General features: G+C 39.0%; 1 protein-coding gene across 4 annotated transcripts in view; it reads right to left on the reverse strand.

Moving 5' to 3' along the window:
- Positions 1-234: 234 nt before the first annotated feature.
- Positions 235-15940, reverse strand: part of RNASEH2B (ribonuclease H2 subunit B) — a 44942-nt gene continuing 29236 nt past the window's right edge. For 2 of the 4 annotated variants that reach the window (XM_033006703.2, XM_033006702.2), the window contains exons 8-11: positions 14365-14443; positions 12809-12851; positions 8043-8123; positions 5336-6089 (exon numbers count right to left, since the gene is read on the reverse strand). In XM_033006703.2, coding sequence (XP_032862594.1) covers positions 5982-6089; positions 8043-8123; positions 12809-12851; positions 14365-14443 — 311 coding nt within the window. In that variant the 3' untranslated portion in view covers positions 5336-5981. Of the gene's footprint in view, positions 2070-5335; positions 6090-8042; positions 8124-12808; positions 12852-14364; positions 14444-15940 lie in introns of those variants that run through there. The other 2 variants (XM_033006705.2, XM_033006704.2) reach the window with 1 other exon arrangement.

Consider the following 15940-nt stretch of genomic DNA (forward strand, 5'->3'; position numbering starts at 1 on the left):
AACTTTCAGATTCCTCTGCATCTACGGATTCATCACCTCCTTCAACTCAGTCTGAGAACCACTGACCACCTTGTGGAGGATGACAGTATTAGTAGTTTGATTGTGCTGCATTCTTCTCTGTATTCCTCTGTGAAATTAATGAAGTAATAACCAACAAATTGTTCCAAAGGTATTTATTTCTCTCCTGTACATGAATTAAAAATAAAATCTGACAAAAAAAAATAGAAACACAATTTATTAAAATTCATAATCTTACTCCTATATCAATCATATTTTTTTTTCATGTAAGGTAGAAAAATAGAAATTTCATCTTGGACCCACATAATATTCTTGCAGTACTGCCTAGAAAACTCCGTGAAAATAAATACTTTTTTTCCATGAAAAGGGACAGTGCACATTGCTTAACCAGACAAGCACAGAAGTAACAAAAAGAATTTAGTGCAAATTTCTAAAATAAGCATTCGGATTACACTTACTTTCATGCGTGATTTGTAAATGGTTAACAGTTCAGGTTTTTCATATTCTGAAACGGAGCTAATCAGAATCACTTGAAAAGAAAGTTGAATGAGCTGTTGCTTCTTTGTCTTGGAATTTAGTTTTCAGCAGCGTTGTAATAAACTCTTCTTTGAGCTCTCGTTTGACTTGAAGTTAGTCAGAACTTTCCAGAGCAGAAGCAAAATATTTTTTCACTTATCTAGAATGCTTCAAATATATTCAAGCTTCACAGAACGTTTTGGTTATTTGCTGTAGGTGTCTTGTGAACTGGGGTCATAGTTAAAACTGACAGAAGCATACATTCACTATGGTCAAAATCCCATCAATTACTACTTGTAAAAAGTTTGTAGCAAGGAGTTTGACATTAATGCTATTTAAGCTAAAAACATGAGACTGCATCTGACACAGATCACTTAAGGATCTCATGAGCATCCATTTTCTGCATATTTTCTGTAGACTCAGGTTGACATTTTGGTTGAAGTTCATGCTACAGAAAGTGTCTCTTACATGAGTAAAAAATATAATAAATAATTAGGTCTAATTTTTTTTACCTGGGGGATTACATACCTAGGTTTTCAGTTAGTTCTCAACACAAAAGGTACATGTTAACATCCTACCTCAAGCTTTATCACTTCAAGAGTCAGACAGCCTGCACAACCAGCGCTAGGTGACATCTTCTGGATAACAGGTCAGGGCTGGAAAAAACCATGCAAATCAAATGAAGTGTAATTATTTCAAAAAATGTAAATGTCCTAAAAAATAGAGTTAACTTTTTTTTTTTCACTTTGGATGATTCTATGTCTGAACATTGGACTTCCAGTCCAAAAAGGCCACCTTGCTGAATTTGGCTAGGTTTTGAAAAAGGAAGGAGAAAATTGCGCACAACGTATTTTGCTATGCAGCTTCTAAAACTTGTCATTACGGCCACTAAAATCATATAGTGTTAAAAAACAAGTACAAAAAAAAAAAAAATTCATACAAAATCAAGTAATTATTTACAACTTGCTCAAGGATGCTGCTGGTCTGCCCTTGCAAACGACTTGGGCAGGTGCTTAATTTTAAGCATGTGAGTCATCGTGCCCGGAGAGATTTTATGGCGAACACTTATGCACAAATATTAGTTCGACTGGCTCCTCCACCTCAAGATAAGCATGGACATAAGTGCTTTGCTGGATATGGATCAGGATGCTCAGCACCTAACAGGACTTCAGGCGCTGATCCAGCAAAGCACTTATCCACACGAACAACACTGCTGACTTTGAGATCGCTGCTCATGTGCTTAACATTAGGCATGCTCGTAAGTGCTTTCCTGGAAGGGCCCGATAGACCAATAGTGTATAAGCTATAAAATCTGAAGCAGTGTATGTTCAACACACCACATATTTAACAATGTTAATCTGCTGAGATTTGCTTTTTCTTGGAACAAGGCATGTCTAACTTCAAGCATTGATTTTTCAGAAAGTGTGTAAAAAAAGCCTTTAAAAGCTGCTCTGAGATTATGGCAAGTTAAAATACTATCAGCGAATCTCCTTATGCTCCTTTCATTTCTTCTTTGCACGTCTTTGCGCAGGCATCTAAAAAGGAAAGAGAAAACCCTAGTCATTAACATTAATCTATTCAAATAAGCATCTATACATTTAGCTACCCTCTAAAACCCAAGTCAGATGCAACTGAACTCCTGAAAACAAACATCACTGAACTCTTCTAGATTTCAGATCTGAAGGCAAATTCTACCAACTATGTTGCCTTTTCTACTGAAAATATTCAAATCATTAATCGTCACTTCTACAAATAGAACTAAGTTTATTACTTAAGACTGAAAATGATGTGCAAGCTCAACCCTTACATACCCCTAAATCAGTGCTGGTATTTTCATATGAAGTTTTCCATGCCCTCTGATGTCAATACATTTGCAACGTGAAGTCTAAAAAAGTGGAAATGTAAGAGCTGCTTAATCCCAAAACAACAACTATAAAAGCCTCACAACTCATCAGGTATCTACACGAACATGTAGAGAGGGTATGTTCATCCAGAAAAAGAAATCAAGTAAGACCACATTTCTATAATGGTGCTGGCATATTGTTTCATACTAAGCTAACCAAGGAAGAAATAGCAAAGCAGCACTTCATAATGACCTACTGCTACTGCTGGCCAGGCTGAGTAACTATATTTAAATCCTTGTTGTGGTAGGAAATACTGTTTTATGTATTTGGCACCGTGTGCTCTTCATAACTTCTTACAGCTACATGTTGAGGAAGTTTCAAAGTTACTAAATGTATTTCGCTCTTTTCTAAAGGGAAAAGAGTTTTAGTTTTCAGGTGAAAGTTCTAATGGCTTTTGGAAATGGCTTATTTTTTTTTTTTGTCATGCACAAATTCCGGCTCAACCAAAAGCACAGTCACCAGTACAATTACTACCGTCCTAAGTTACGGCACAGCTGACATTGATGTGACACACTGAAGCACAACGCGTCCGTGCCCAGAGGAAGAACTCTAGACTTAGTCCCTGAGTGCAGCGGCAGATGTGGAAGTCATGTACAGAGGAACAAAAAATAAAAATTAGTATCCCAGATCAGAAGTCATCACAAAGGCCTCCCATCTCTAACAGAATTGTCCTCCTCTTGTCCTAAATTCTGACCAGAGGAATGGGAACTTTTCCTTAGAAGAAAGGCTTTTGAACCGTTCGGTCAATGAAGAGGTACATTTCCAAAATCTATTTCACAATTTTTTTGAACTATTAAAAACTAGCAGATTTAAATATCCAGAAGAGCTTCTACCGTGTATCTGTCCTACCTCACAGTTCCTGTTTCTAATGTAACTCTCTCCCATTCTTGCTTTTCCACTCAAACATCTATCCCGTGCTCGCCTGCTTTCTCAACATCTTCTAGTGCTTGGAATTGGCTTTCCACCCATAATTACACAATTCCTTTCCTCTCATTTACCAAAATACGGCTTGAGAGGTTGCTTACTGCACAAAACTTCTCCATTAACATGACAGTATGTGCCTGGGCTTTTTTGGTTTGGTTTGTTGTTTTGTTTTTTTTTTTTTTGTTTTTTTTTTTTTTCATAACATTATCCTGCACTTTTGAGTGGTGGTTTTCAAAAGTTGCCATCACTGGCCCATGCCCTCTTCTACTGATACGAAGTTGGGGGGGGGGGGGTGTTTTTTAGTCAAATAAACTGCTGGGCGAGGCTGAATGCAATTGTTCATCCTGGATTCACCAAATGCTAGATCTTTCCAATCCTAGAAAAGACCCCTCGGATAAACCAGTACGTGCTGCTACAGGGCCGGTCTTCACTTACAGCTTAGACAAGTAAGGTAGGAAAAAGGCAAGATGGCAATTCTAAAGGTGGTGGAAATTGTCACATACAATGATACCTACCATTAACTTTTAAACTTGTCTGATAGTTAATGTCAGAGAAGGAAACTTTACTGATGGGGCTGGTGAAATTCTGCTGACGACAGCTGACAGGGCAGTGTGGTATAACGGAAGTTTCTCCATGGCTCTATGTAGCAATTGCTGTTTTTTTTTTCGTGTCCCCTACTGCTTCCCACCCCCTTATATCATTTCAGAAAACTGACATTCATAACCGGAATTTTATTAAAACACCAAATGACTTGGAAGAATGATTCTAACTGAAAAATCAATAAAGTTTCTGTATCTGAATCACACAATTCTCAACCTACAGTCAAAGGCTAATACGACGGGCTGATTTTCAGAGATAAGGAAGACTTACAGTAGTGATTCCTCAGAATGCCTGGAAAGCATTTTTTTTCTAAACAACTTCATTTTGGGTCTAGATAACCCACTTCAGAAAAACATTTTTAAACCTGGGTACATTAACTGCAAGCTGTCGTGAAGCTGTCCACGTGTCACACAAAGGTCTCTGTAATCAGAGATAATAATTCCACAGGTATCGAAATATTTTCCTCTATCTGGAATTCTAACCATACTGACTTCCCCTTTTACAAACTAGGTCTGAATCTTTGAAAAAAAAAAAGCGCTGGTTTGATAGGCATACAAACCCCAACACCAACTGCAAAACTGCACACAGCATACAGCAAGGCTCCTCATTCATTTCTGGTTGGAAGAGAACGCCACCGAGCTCTTTAACCTAACGAGCCCCACTGAAACCCTCTGAAGTGGAAAAATGGCATAGTTACTAAAAATGAAGGAACTCCTAGTTTCTCTGACACTTCCCACTGTCCAGGGATACAGACAGATTCTCTACAGAGCCGAAGTGGCCAAGAAGGACATAATTTAAGAGTGTCTGTCCACAACACACATTGTACTTGATCCACAGTAACGGCGCAGTACAACCGGCAGAGGAAGCGACGAGTGCTGAGCAGAACTCGCTAGGTCTATACAAATGATCCCAATGGCTCCATCTCTTTTTCAGTTCTGTGAATTAGGGAAGTTGCGACATAGCAGATAGCTGTCCCTCTGAATATATGGGAATACTCTGTAATGAGGAAAGAACATACCCAAGAGTGAGTAGCGAATTCTAAGTCACAATCTCACCTGGTGTAAAACTTCATAAAACTATACCTTATTTAGGACACTCATACTTAAGCTTTTGAATCCAGTCACCAACAGGCTTCTTTGTCTTTAAATAAATCTTTCCCTAATTACTTTTGTAAGGACCTACTGACCTTGGCACTGAACGTAAAAATACCCCTATATTGCTCTGTTTTCAGAAATTCACCATGTAAACCTGAAGTGAGGCTGTAGTTTTTTAAGGATTAAAAATCATACAAAGGAAAATACCAAAACCCCTTACGAAATGTCCTGAAGTCTAACCTAACTCTCAAAACATAAAGCAAATAGAACAAACACAAATTTGTTACACAGAACACTTTATTGCATTACATGCACATTGACACCTGTGGCAATTTGTTTCTAGCACACTCAAAACAACCCAAATCCCACTATAGGCACTATCTTTGTCTTGATAAATTGCTACCCATCAGCAACGCTTACACCAGCACTTAGATTTGGGTCAACATAAAAATCTAACAATACCATCCTACTCTGGTGTTACATTGGGTAAAAATCTTCAGAAAGCGTCAAAAAATAATGCTCCTTATGAACGAAATTTTTAAAAACTCAAAGGAGGGCCTATTTCCAGCCCAGAGTGGAGTGCAATGGAGAAAGTTCTGTGGCGGTCTTGACTGAGCTTGCCCTAGAACAAGAGGCGGTACAGGACAGTACGGTACCGTGCTCAACCCCCCTTCTCCGCTCAGAGGACCAGGCTAACGCAGCCGGGTTTTCTTCCTGACCCACGCTGGAATATCAGCACGGAACTGCCTTGCCCCACTGAGTCATAACAGCTCTGTCCCACTCCAGCTCACAGATCTCTTCATCACACTCCACCACGTACAAAGACATGCCCTGCATACACTGTACTAACAGAAAAAAAAACAGAAGACATCTTTAGCTTCACATAAAAATAACCACTGTATAAAAATCTTTCAAAAACAAGTCTTTATTTTGATGATTTAGGTTTGGAGCTGAAGAAAGTAGAAATGGATTTCATTCCACTTTTATCAACTTTGGCCAGAGCCTTCTGTGCTGCTGACATCTTGCTGTTTGCCTGTTAGTGAAATGATAAACAGAAAAAGTTAAGCTGCATCTCCATAGGACAGGTTTATAAGCTACAAACTCCTAAATACGGAAGTCAAGCAAGAAGTTGAATTGCTTTTTTAGTATACAGCAATAAAGATAATGTTATGGAGGCTTTATATTGTAGGAGAAAAACCTTACAAAACAAATCCGAGACTATTCAAACAGAAAAATACTCATCATGAATTACTTAACCTCAAATGAAGACAGAGAATCAATCACAAGGACAAGGAGGTGAAACATCTTTCCTTTCTGCAGAATGAGGTATCCCAACTCAAACGTTTACTTTGGGATAATCCCTGAGTGTACATTAAGAGGAATAATGCATGCGATGTAACAGATGCATACTGTACCCTCCGACTCAATCTCATGATTATGCTGTCAGCAGGCTGAATTACAGCCTTGCATTACAGATGATGAATAATTCACACTGATTTATTATCAGAGACTCTATGCACGGGGAAATAAAGGGAAAAGAGATGGAAGAACTAAGAATGAAGAAGGTAACTAACATTTGCAAAGCACTTCGAGGCCACTGGGAAAACTTCCCAGACTTTTACACCTAAAACACATTTTATGAGCCACGTTTTATAGAGCTGACCTCTTTTCTTTCTTACATTTTAAAATGTTATGTTTTAAATCTCTAGCTGTTTTCCCTATTAAGAAAACTTTGCATTGACCTTTCTTTATGGTACTCCTCAGTCTGCAGGACATCACAATTACAATACTTGGGATCAGCTAGAAGGTTATGGATAGGATGGAGATATGCAACAACAGTATGATCGTCTGTGTTACTATACAAACAAAAACACTGCCAAAGTATTTCAAAAAGAGTAGTATACTGTACGGAGTCCAAGAGCTATCTTTGCTGTCCCAGATTCTCTCATCAGTGTGCTTCATTACTTCAGAAGTAAATCATATTTAATGTTAAAATGAATTATCTCTCCTTGGTTTATTTCTATCTTTATGCTCAGTTCAAAAGCTACAGATATGTAACGAGGGAAGGGGGGAAACATGCATATTTTAAACTATTTATCACCTTCACTTAGGGGGCAGCCTTCTTCTTACTTCAAAAATTAGCATGTGCCCTAAGCACAAAAAATTCTGGGGGTCTTGGGGGGAGGAAGGAATGCATCTGTCACCAGCTGCTTCTCTTTGCAAAGGGATCAAGAGTAGTCAGCACTAGTCTGAAGGTCACAAGACCAGCACAGAGGGCCTTTTCGGTTCCCGGTGGACTGCAGAAGAATTCATTTTCTTTCAATGTTCAGAGAAATAAGCCAGTGCAAGCCTCACAACCTTGGCACGCACAGACAGAATCTATTTCTTTTCACATGTCTGCTGCTCTCCTAGGAACAGTACAGTGGCAGGCACCACTGGACTCAGATTTGAACTGGCCTCCAAACTTGCGTTGGAGCTGGCAATCAGCAAGCTCTGTGTTGATTTAACTTCATTAAGTTGACAGAAGTAAGTGCACAAGCAATATTTCTAGGTAAAAATAAACCTGTTTTAGCATCCCTTGGAATTTAAGTAAATGCTGCCATCTTCATTTCTTTTTCAAATAACTGAAATTTAACAGTTGCTATCACTAAGCCGTAAGATTTCTCACCTAGGGATCTCAAAGAACTTTGCAAATATTAGCTGAGCACCTTCACACAGGTGTCAAGGTCTGTGAGGTTCACAGGAATGTTCACTGATAAAATACAGGCAAACAGTAACAGTATAGAAGAGTTCAGAACAGGACATTAAGACTATCAAAGTAAAATTAAACCTGGAATGAAAAGTTCAAGGCGATAAAATTACAGACATCTGGCATTTTGTATTTGTTTTCTGATGTGTTTTGAAGGAGAAAAATAGGCGCTCTGTGCTAGTATTGGGTATTAATCTATGCTTTAGCAAAACACGTATGGATGCAAGGCTTGCCTACCTTTTTGGTTTTCAGATTGCTGCTGTTAAACTTAGTATAGTCTTCTTCTGCTTCCACGGGGACATCTGATAATTTCCTTTTCTGAAATGTTAGAGTGAGGAAGTTGCTCTGTCAGCCGCTTTTATGCTGTACACACATGGAAGTTTAAAGCTTTGGCTTTATAACGTGACCATAGCACCAAAATAGGACTGACAATGAACTGAAAAATCTGCAGTAACAGTGGAAGATTCCTCTTTGTAATTGTCTTCTTTACACATATATACCATCTCTACATTACTCAGAGGAGATCATTCAGTGTCATGGGAAGCATTTTCTTCTTCCTAGCCTTCTGAAGAACGACTTCTAGAAATCACTTGAATCCTGTTTTTAACTTCCATGATTGTGACTTTGGTGTCAGAGAGTACTTAGAGAATCTTTACGGAGCAGCTGTTGGAAGTTAGTGTCTAACAGCCAGGGACCCAAGACTCTGGTCCCCACGGTCTCATGGAACTGTGCAGCAACTCCGGGGTTACTGCTGCCTGCCAACACAAGTGGATCATCATCTAGTCTATTATCTGTCTGTGCACAACCTTTCGAAGTAATTAGTTTCTACAGTTTGGCAACAGTGAAGCACTGACATAGTTCTGCCGACTGCTTCACCACTTGAATCCAACAGTATATTAAGAAGCTTGACTCTGCATGTGCTGGGTGCTTTCTAACTTCAGAAATAATGGAAGCGAACAGTTCTCGCCACTTCACATGATCAGGCCATAAGAATGAGTATTTCTTTCCATAAACTGTGAGCCTGTGTTTAGTTTAAAGGTGAAAACTTCCTGGTATGTTTCCAAAAGGGGGAAAAAAAGTATATAGTATTTTACAACACTGTATTTTTATTATTATTATATATCTGATATTACTACCCTGTCCTTAATATCCTGTGAAATCTAAACTGTGGCCTTCCTAGTTTCTATGCCAAAGAGAGTGATTTTGCAAGTGACTTGGATGGTACCATACATTTTAAGATCCTGTTTTATTCATTTTGTTTATGGTGCTTGTGATCTCTCCCTCTCTCCCCCCCGCCGCCTCCCTCTCTCTCTTTGGCACAGAAGCCAGGTCTGCAGCTTAGATTTCTCAGCTCTTAGAACCAGATCCAACAGCAGCCTTTTCTTTTGATTTCAATGGGATCTGGATTAGCCTCTCTAGGAGGCTGTTTACTGTGCTGTGATTATATTTTCAAATGACAATCTAATGAATAATTACTATTCTCCTCTTTTTGGAACCTGATAAACAAGTTTTTAAAACTTACAACAAAATGTTTGCATTTCAGCAAAACATTCGCTGTCTGGTTGTAGCAGAGCCTACATACTCTCTGTCCACGTCTGTTGTCATCTGCCAACGGCCAGGCTCCCTATGCTGACAAACCGGACAGCATGACAATCACACCACAGGATCAATGGCTTACAATTAACATAAAGAACATGTAATTTTGATTTAATCATTAAATGACAGAGTCCAGACTGGACCCAGTTTGCTGGGTTGTACGACAAGATGGAGAATCTGTCATAGCTTTTATGTTAACCACTGAAGTTTCTAAATCTCTCCTCTCTTCGGGATTTATTTTAACATCATTTCTAAACATGCAATTAACTTTACCATAATACGAAATACGTATCAGACCTTTATCTACAATACTCCTATACTATGTCTGTCAAGAGACTTTCCCCTCGTGAAGAGAAACGTCAATGCAAGCAAATAAAAATGGTTTGAAGGAGACTAGAGGTTCCAGTTTACAAGCCTGCCTTGCTCCTCTGAGATTGTGAAATAAAGGAGTGTTTTAATCTCTGAAGTTGCAGACTTAAACACAGAAGCATCATACACACCCTGGTCAGTGCTCTGGATATTAATCAGATCCTCGGCAAGATTTCACTGCCCAACAACTGAACAGTTCTAAGCCTCATTTCCTCTGTAACCAAACTGCTGAAATAAAACTATTTTTAAAAATAGATTCTCAGAACTATCCCAATGGTATAAAAGCTATTCGTACATAATATGTAATGTAGATCACATGTAGTTTAATATAGTTGTTGTAACATGCTTATATGGCTAATGAATATCAGTTGGCTCCTGACGTGTATTTAATATTTCTTACAATGCATAAAGATAATTCTTAACTGAATCAAAGGGCCAAGTAACTGTGCAGCCAGAACAACTGTCCAACCACATGGAAATAACTTATATCCATGGATATACATTGGAGAACAAATGCTATTAATAACAGTAGGGCCCAATTATTCCTGCATGTGCTAGCTGACATACTGCTTCACAGAACAGTCACTGAACCAGCCAGAAATGAGGTTATTTTAGACTTTGTTTCGGGAAGTAGCAGGGACACTGCAGGAAAGGTCGGTGTAGGGTAACCTAGTTTCAGTAGACAAAGGGTGCCTCAGTTTAAATTAAATAGAAAGGATAATCAGAAATTGGGTTCTTAATCCTAAAGGGGCAAACTTTGTAAACCATATGCCTTACTTCTCTAAGCCAAAGCAAAGGGACTTAGAATGTAAAAGAAAGAGGTGGAAGTAGTGATTCTGATTCTGGATCTTTTATTTCAAACAAGGTGAAAAATCCTGAAGTAAAGAGCTTCTCAGACTAAACTCTATGAATGCTCCCCCTTGCTCACACAGATGCACACATATTTCCTTCCCCCCTCGCCCCGCCAGCCAATGCTAGGAATAAGCAGAATTCTACAATGAGCAATGATTCTACAATGCCAAAAAAAAAATAAATGGTTATAGGGGTCAGGTAATACCGGGATAAAGTGAGAACTGCCAAAAAGTCAGGCTGAGTTAGACCTTGGAAAGGAAATTAAAATAAATAGTAGAAGGTTGTTTAGCCACAGAGGCAAAAAGGGAATCAATAAAGAAAAAGTGAAGCTGCTATACAGTAAGGATTGAATAGATATTAAAGTTAATCTATGCATAGCCCCAAAATGGAATAAATCCTTTGCCTAAGTAAATTGTTTTCAATAAAGATGAAGAGGTTAAACACAGGGGCAGAAAAAAAAGTATAGAAATCACTCTATTCAAGATAGAAGTACAACTCAATATGCCAACACTGTTGAGAGACTGCCTCAGAAATCACATGTCCAGAGGCAAAGCCTGGCAACTGCTCTGCCAGGCAGGGACCATGTTGCTGCAGAATAGCCAAACACCCATCTATACGTGAGGAGGAGGAAAAAGCAACAGTATGCCTCAGCAGAATGGAGGGGGCAGAAAAAGTGAAAGATGGAAGAACAGTCAAAGGTATAGAGGAAATGAAAACTAAACATAGGTAATGTCTACCAACTTATTGTTTTTTCTCAAAGATTACACATTTTCTGGTGACAGAAAATGTGAAGGACTGCCAGTGGACTTGACGTGGTGCCACTTAAGCAATCGAAATTATAGAAAACAAAGACTGCATAAGAATTTTAAGGTAGGTAAGAAACTGGGTAAAAGGGAAACAAAGGCAAATAATGCAGAAAGGGATGTCACTGGATCAGACGGAGATTAGTTGTGGAGTGCCATGAACAATGGCTATTCAAAATATGTATTAATTGTTAATTAAAGACACTAGCACGATAACATTTGCTTAATGAACACCACTGAGCAGCATTATGAATACCTAAAGAGCTTTTAACACTGTGGAGAAAAAGCCAGAGACTCTTCAAGACTGGAAAGATTAAAAATGGATGAAATGTACAGAAGTACAAGGTCAGGTACACAGCAGCTAACTGCATGAATTTCTCATAGATCAACTAAAAACTACAGTGGAATAAAAACCCAAACAACTGTGTGTTTTAACTGTTCACAGCATGACTCTGAGCTATCTGGTACATCATACAATAAGACAGGCAAATGAGATTCTGAGATGTAGTGAGATAAAGTACGTCCAGTTCAGATCAGAAGGGAAGAATGCCATCATATTGTATTGGTAAAGGTTTTATCTTGAGTAATTAAATATGATTCTGGTCACCTGCTTTGAAACAATTGAATTCATCTTGTAATAGGTGTAAAGAAATGTTCCTGCAATGATGAGGCAATGGAGTATCCATCTCACACAACTAAGTTTGGCTTCACAAAATGAAAACACAAAGGATATCTGTTTTCCCTTTATACATTGAAAGGACTAATGTCAGGGAGGGAAAAGAGCCATTTCAATTAAAAAAAAACAACGATAATGTTAGCACAAAAGCACAGGGGATTAAACTGGCCATGAATAAATTCAAGGTGGAATTTACAGGAAGGTTTCTGAGCATCAGAGGAATGAGGTTATAAAACAGGCTTCCAAGAGAAGTAATGGAATTAAAAAATCCTAATGAGACTTACACTGAAGAATGGTCAGTGTATGAGAGATTACCCAACATGGTTGTCTAGGAATCCATGACCCAGGAGGTCCCTTTCAGGGTCCTCATAAATTACATATGAAAGGAAACCTATGAGGTCATATTGTCCCATCAACCTCAATAAAACTAAATAAGCAAAACACATACGAAAAGACTGCTGAGCAAAAAAATAAAATGTCTCCCTTTTCCCCTCCTCCTTTTTAAACAGCAAAACCAACCAAAATATTCCTTATCAAAAAATATGAAGTATCTGGTAAACTTCTTGGGTTATTTCAGACTGGCTTTTTACAAGGCCAACTTACTTACTGTATTGTACTCAGTGCTAGGCCTAGCCTAGTTTAAAAAATAATTCAGAGAAATTATCTTACAACATGAGGTATCTGTCAATATCTTAATGTTCTCCTACCTTCAGTGGTGGCTCTGGCACCGGGCTTTTAAGTTCTGGAAGCCTGTAGAACAAAAGATTTTAAGTTATACATTAAGACAGCCGGATTGCACAATCCAAAGCTTACAATTCCTTCCCCACAAAGGCTGCTTTGGTCATCAGCTGCTCACACAAGGCACGCGTTTGCAAAAAAAGCAGCTCATGGATTCTGAATTTCTGACTTGGATAACTAAAACAGAGCCAGGCTCTGTACCGAAACATGGACTCTTTTAAAAGTTCTTAGATCTGGCAACCAAAACAGGAGAACTCCACTTTACTTTTTAAAATCTTGTCTATTAGTAAGGTGATATTATAAAGCACATAACACCTCTTCAATGAAACTGTTAAGCTGTGGGGCTGCAAGTTGCCCATTTTTCCACAGGCCGCCGTAACAGAACCTTCTGAACAGAACTGAATTGAAGGGCAGGCACAGGGCCCTAGCGATGCCGCAAGCAAAGTCTGCTGCTGGCAGGGAACACCAGGATGAAGCTGCTGGCTCACCTTCCAGATTTAAATATAAGCTAACACAGGTTAGATATGTGAAGTCAAACCCCAGCAGCACCGAGTGAGTAGGGAAAAGAGGACTGGGGATGAGGATTCTAATCCTGGCTCTGCTGTTTGTGTTTGACAATTCTGGACAAATTGTTTTAACTCTTTGGATTTCCTTCCCTGCCTTACTTTAAAATGGGATACATTGCTCGGGGTTTGTCCTGGTTTCAGCTGGGATAGAGTTAATTTTCTTCCTAGTCACTGGCACAGTGCTGTGGTTTGGATTTAGTATGGGAATAATGTCGATAACACACTCGTGTTTTAATTGTTGCTAAGTAGCGCTTATCCTAAGTTAAGGATTTCTCAGTCTCCCATGCTCTGGCAGTGAGCAGGTGCACAAGAAGCTGGGAGGGAGCATGGCCAGGACAGCCAACCTGAACGAGCCAAAGGGCTATTCCATACCATAGAACATCATGCTCAGCATATAACCCTGGGGGGAGTTGGCCGGGAGCGGTGGGTCGCTGCTCAGGCATCTGTCAGCAGGTGGTGAGCAACTGCATTGTGCATCACTTGTCTTTTCTTGGGTTTCATTTCTCTCTCTCTTTTTTCTATATTAAATTTCATTACTAGTATTAATTTTATTTTAGTCATTAAACTGTTCTTATCTCAACCCATGAGTTTTACTTTTTTTTTTTTTCAGATTCTCCTCCCCATCTCACGGGGAGGGGGATGAGTAAGCAAGCAACTGCATGGTGCTTAGTTGCCGGCTGGGGTTAAACCATGACAGGGTTTCATGATGCAACTGGGATAACAGACATATCTGACCTCTGTATTACATCTCTCCTCCAGCCCATGGTCCTTAGCATCATAGGAACTACTGAAAGGCACAATCTACATTTGAAAAAATCACAGTTTAAGTGTGGCAAATATGATCTCATTGTATCACTCACTGCAACCTCGATGAACAAATCTCAGTATTCAACAGAAATGAGCAAAAGGACATTAATGCATGCCATATAAAACTAGCCACTAGCTGGAACAGTACTTACCCTAAGTATTTTAACAACTCCTTACTCAGATCTTCAGGAATATATTCTGATATTAACCCATGGGCATACCGTAGATAGTCTTCAGGAACAGGGCAGGGGGTGGGAAGGAGAAGAGAAAGAACATTCACATTATACAGTCACGCTGCCTTAGCCACGTTGCACGTGCTACCATAAATCATAATGTTGAATTAATAGTAAGAGACTTCTAATGGATACACTGTGATGGTTCTCTGTGCTGAGTAGTTTATGTTACATGACACTTGTAGGTTTATTTAAAAAGTAAAGACTTACTACGCTCACTTTGTCAGCACATGTTATTAATATCTGCTGTACATACTTCACAAAAGCTGTTTGCTTTCTGAGAATACTAGATACCATGTATTTTTCCGAAGAAATTAAATTTTAAAAACCTGCAAAAGTAAAAAGCTGACTCAACAGAACACACAATCATTAATTTTAAAGCATCTGGATCTTACAATTATTTGGCAAGGGCTTCAGTACTAAAGTACATTTTCTGGCTTCAACTGAAAACAATTAGATGAGACAATGAGTCTATTTCAAAGTCTTGTACTTAATTTCAGTACTTTACAGAAAATGCCAAGGCCTATCTAAACATCACTGGCAAGAGGGGATAATTATCTGTGGAAATATGAACTACTAGAAGCTGTTTTCAGTACAGGGCACTCCTGCTACAAACGTTTTTCTGAGAGACTAGGAAAAAAAGAATGACCTTTTTATAACATGAAGTCCTAAACCAGATCTTTTCCGGTCATGTGCTATGCAAGTACATACTGATCACAGGCTGGATCTTTTAAATTTGCTGTTGTTGGGGTTGCTAAGGAGTAACTGCGCCCATGCACAGGAAGTATTTGCCAGACAGGCATTAAGCTAAAATCTCACCTCTGAATTCCATCTACAACAGGCCAGCTCTATCTGTTCCTATGCCTACACACTTAAAGAGTTCAAAAGCACATGGTAAACTAGCCTCAGGGTGGTAGAGAACTATTTCTTCTGGGCCAGAGATAGTTGGTTTGGTTTTTTTTTTTTTATTAATCTAAAAAGCCCAATGCAAACTGGCATTGAGGCAGGAAAGCATTAACAAACTGACACCAACATATGCATTTCCACCTTACTGGCATCAAATTTTTAGCGTCTCCTTACTGCACTTCTTCCTCCACCGCCTGGACTCATCAAGGATTTGCCACTCCCTAAGCCCATAGGGTCAGGAGAGAAAAAGAAACAATTCCAATCCAAGACAATTTCACCTCAGCACTTAATATGTCCAATGTATTGCTTAAGAAAAATATTCCCATCGTTTCACTCCTTGCATATGACACTGAATGGTGAGCCCAAGTCAACTGCTATTATTTTGTACTAAATATAAAATCCATTCCCTTTGCATTTTTGCCTTGAAGCAATCTTCACTGAGTTCCTTTACCAATTTGAAAATACCACTGTTTGCCTTCGAGGGAGTCTGTGTTCTCACCTTAGCTTTGCTTTGTTATTAACCTCCTGTCAAACACCAGGAATACTTGCGCACCTCCCTTCTTTGTCTTCTGAATGAAATATTCAGGTC

This window comes from Tyto alba, unplaced genomic scaffold (genome assembly GCF_018691265.1).
Source record: "Tyto alba isolate M040663 unplaced genomic scaffold, T.alba_DEE_v4.0 Super-Scaffold_45, whole genome shotgun sequence".
NCBI lineage: Eukaryota > Metazoa > Chordata > Aves > Strigiformes > Tytonidae > Tyto > Tyto alba.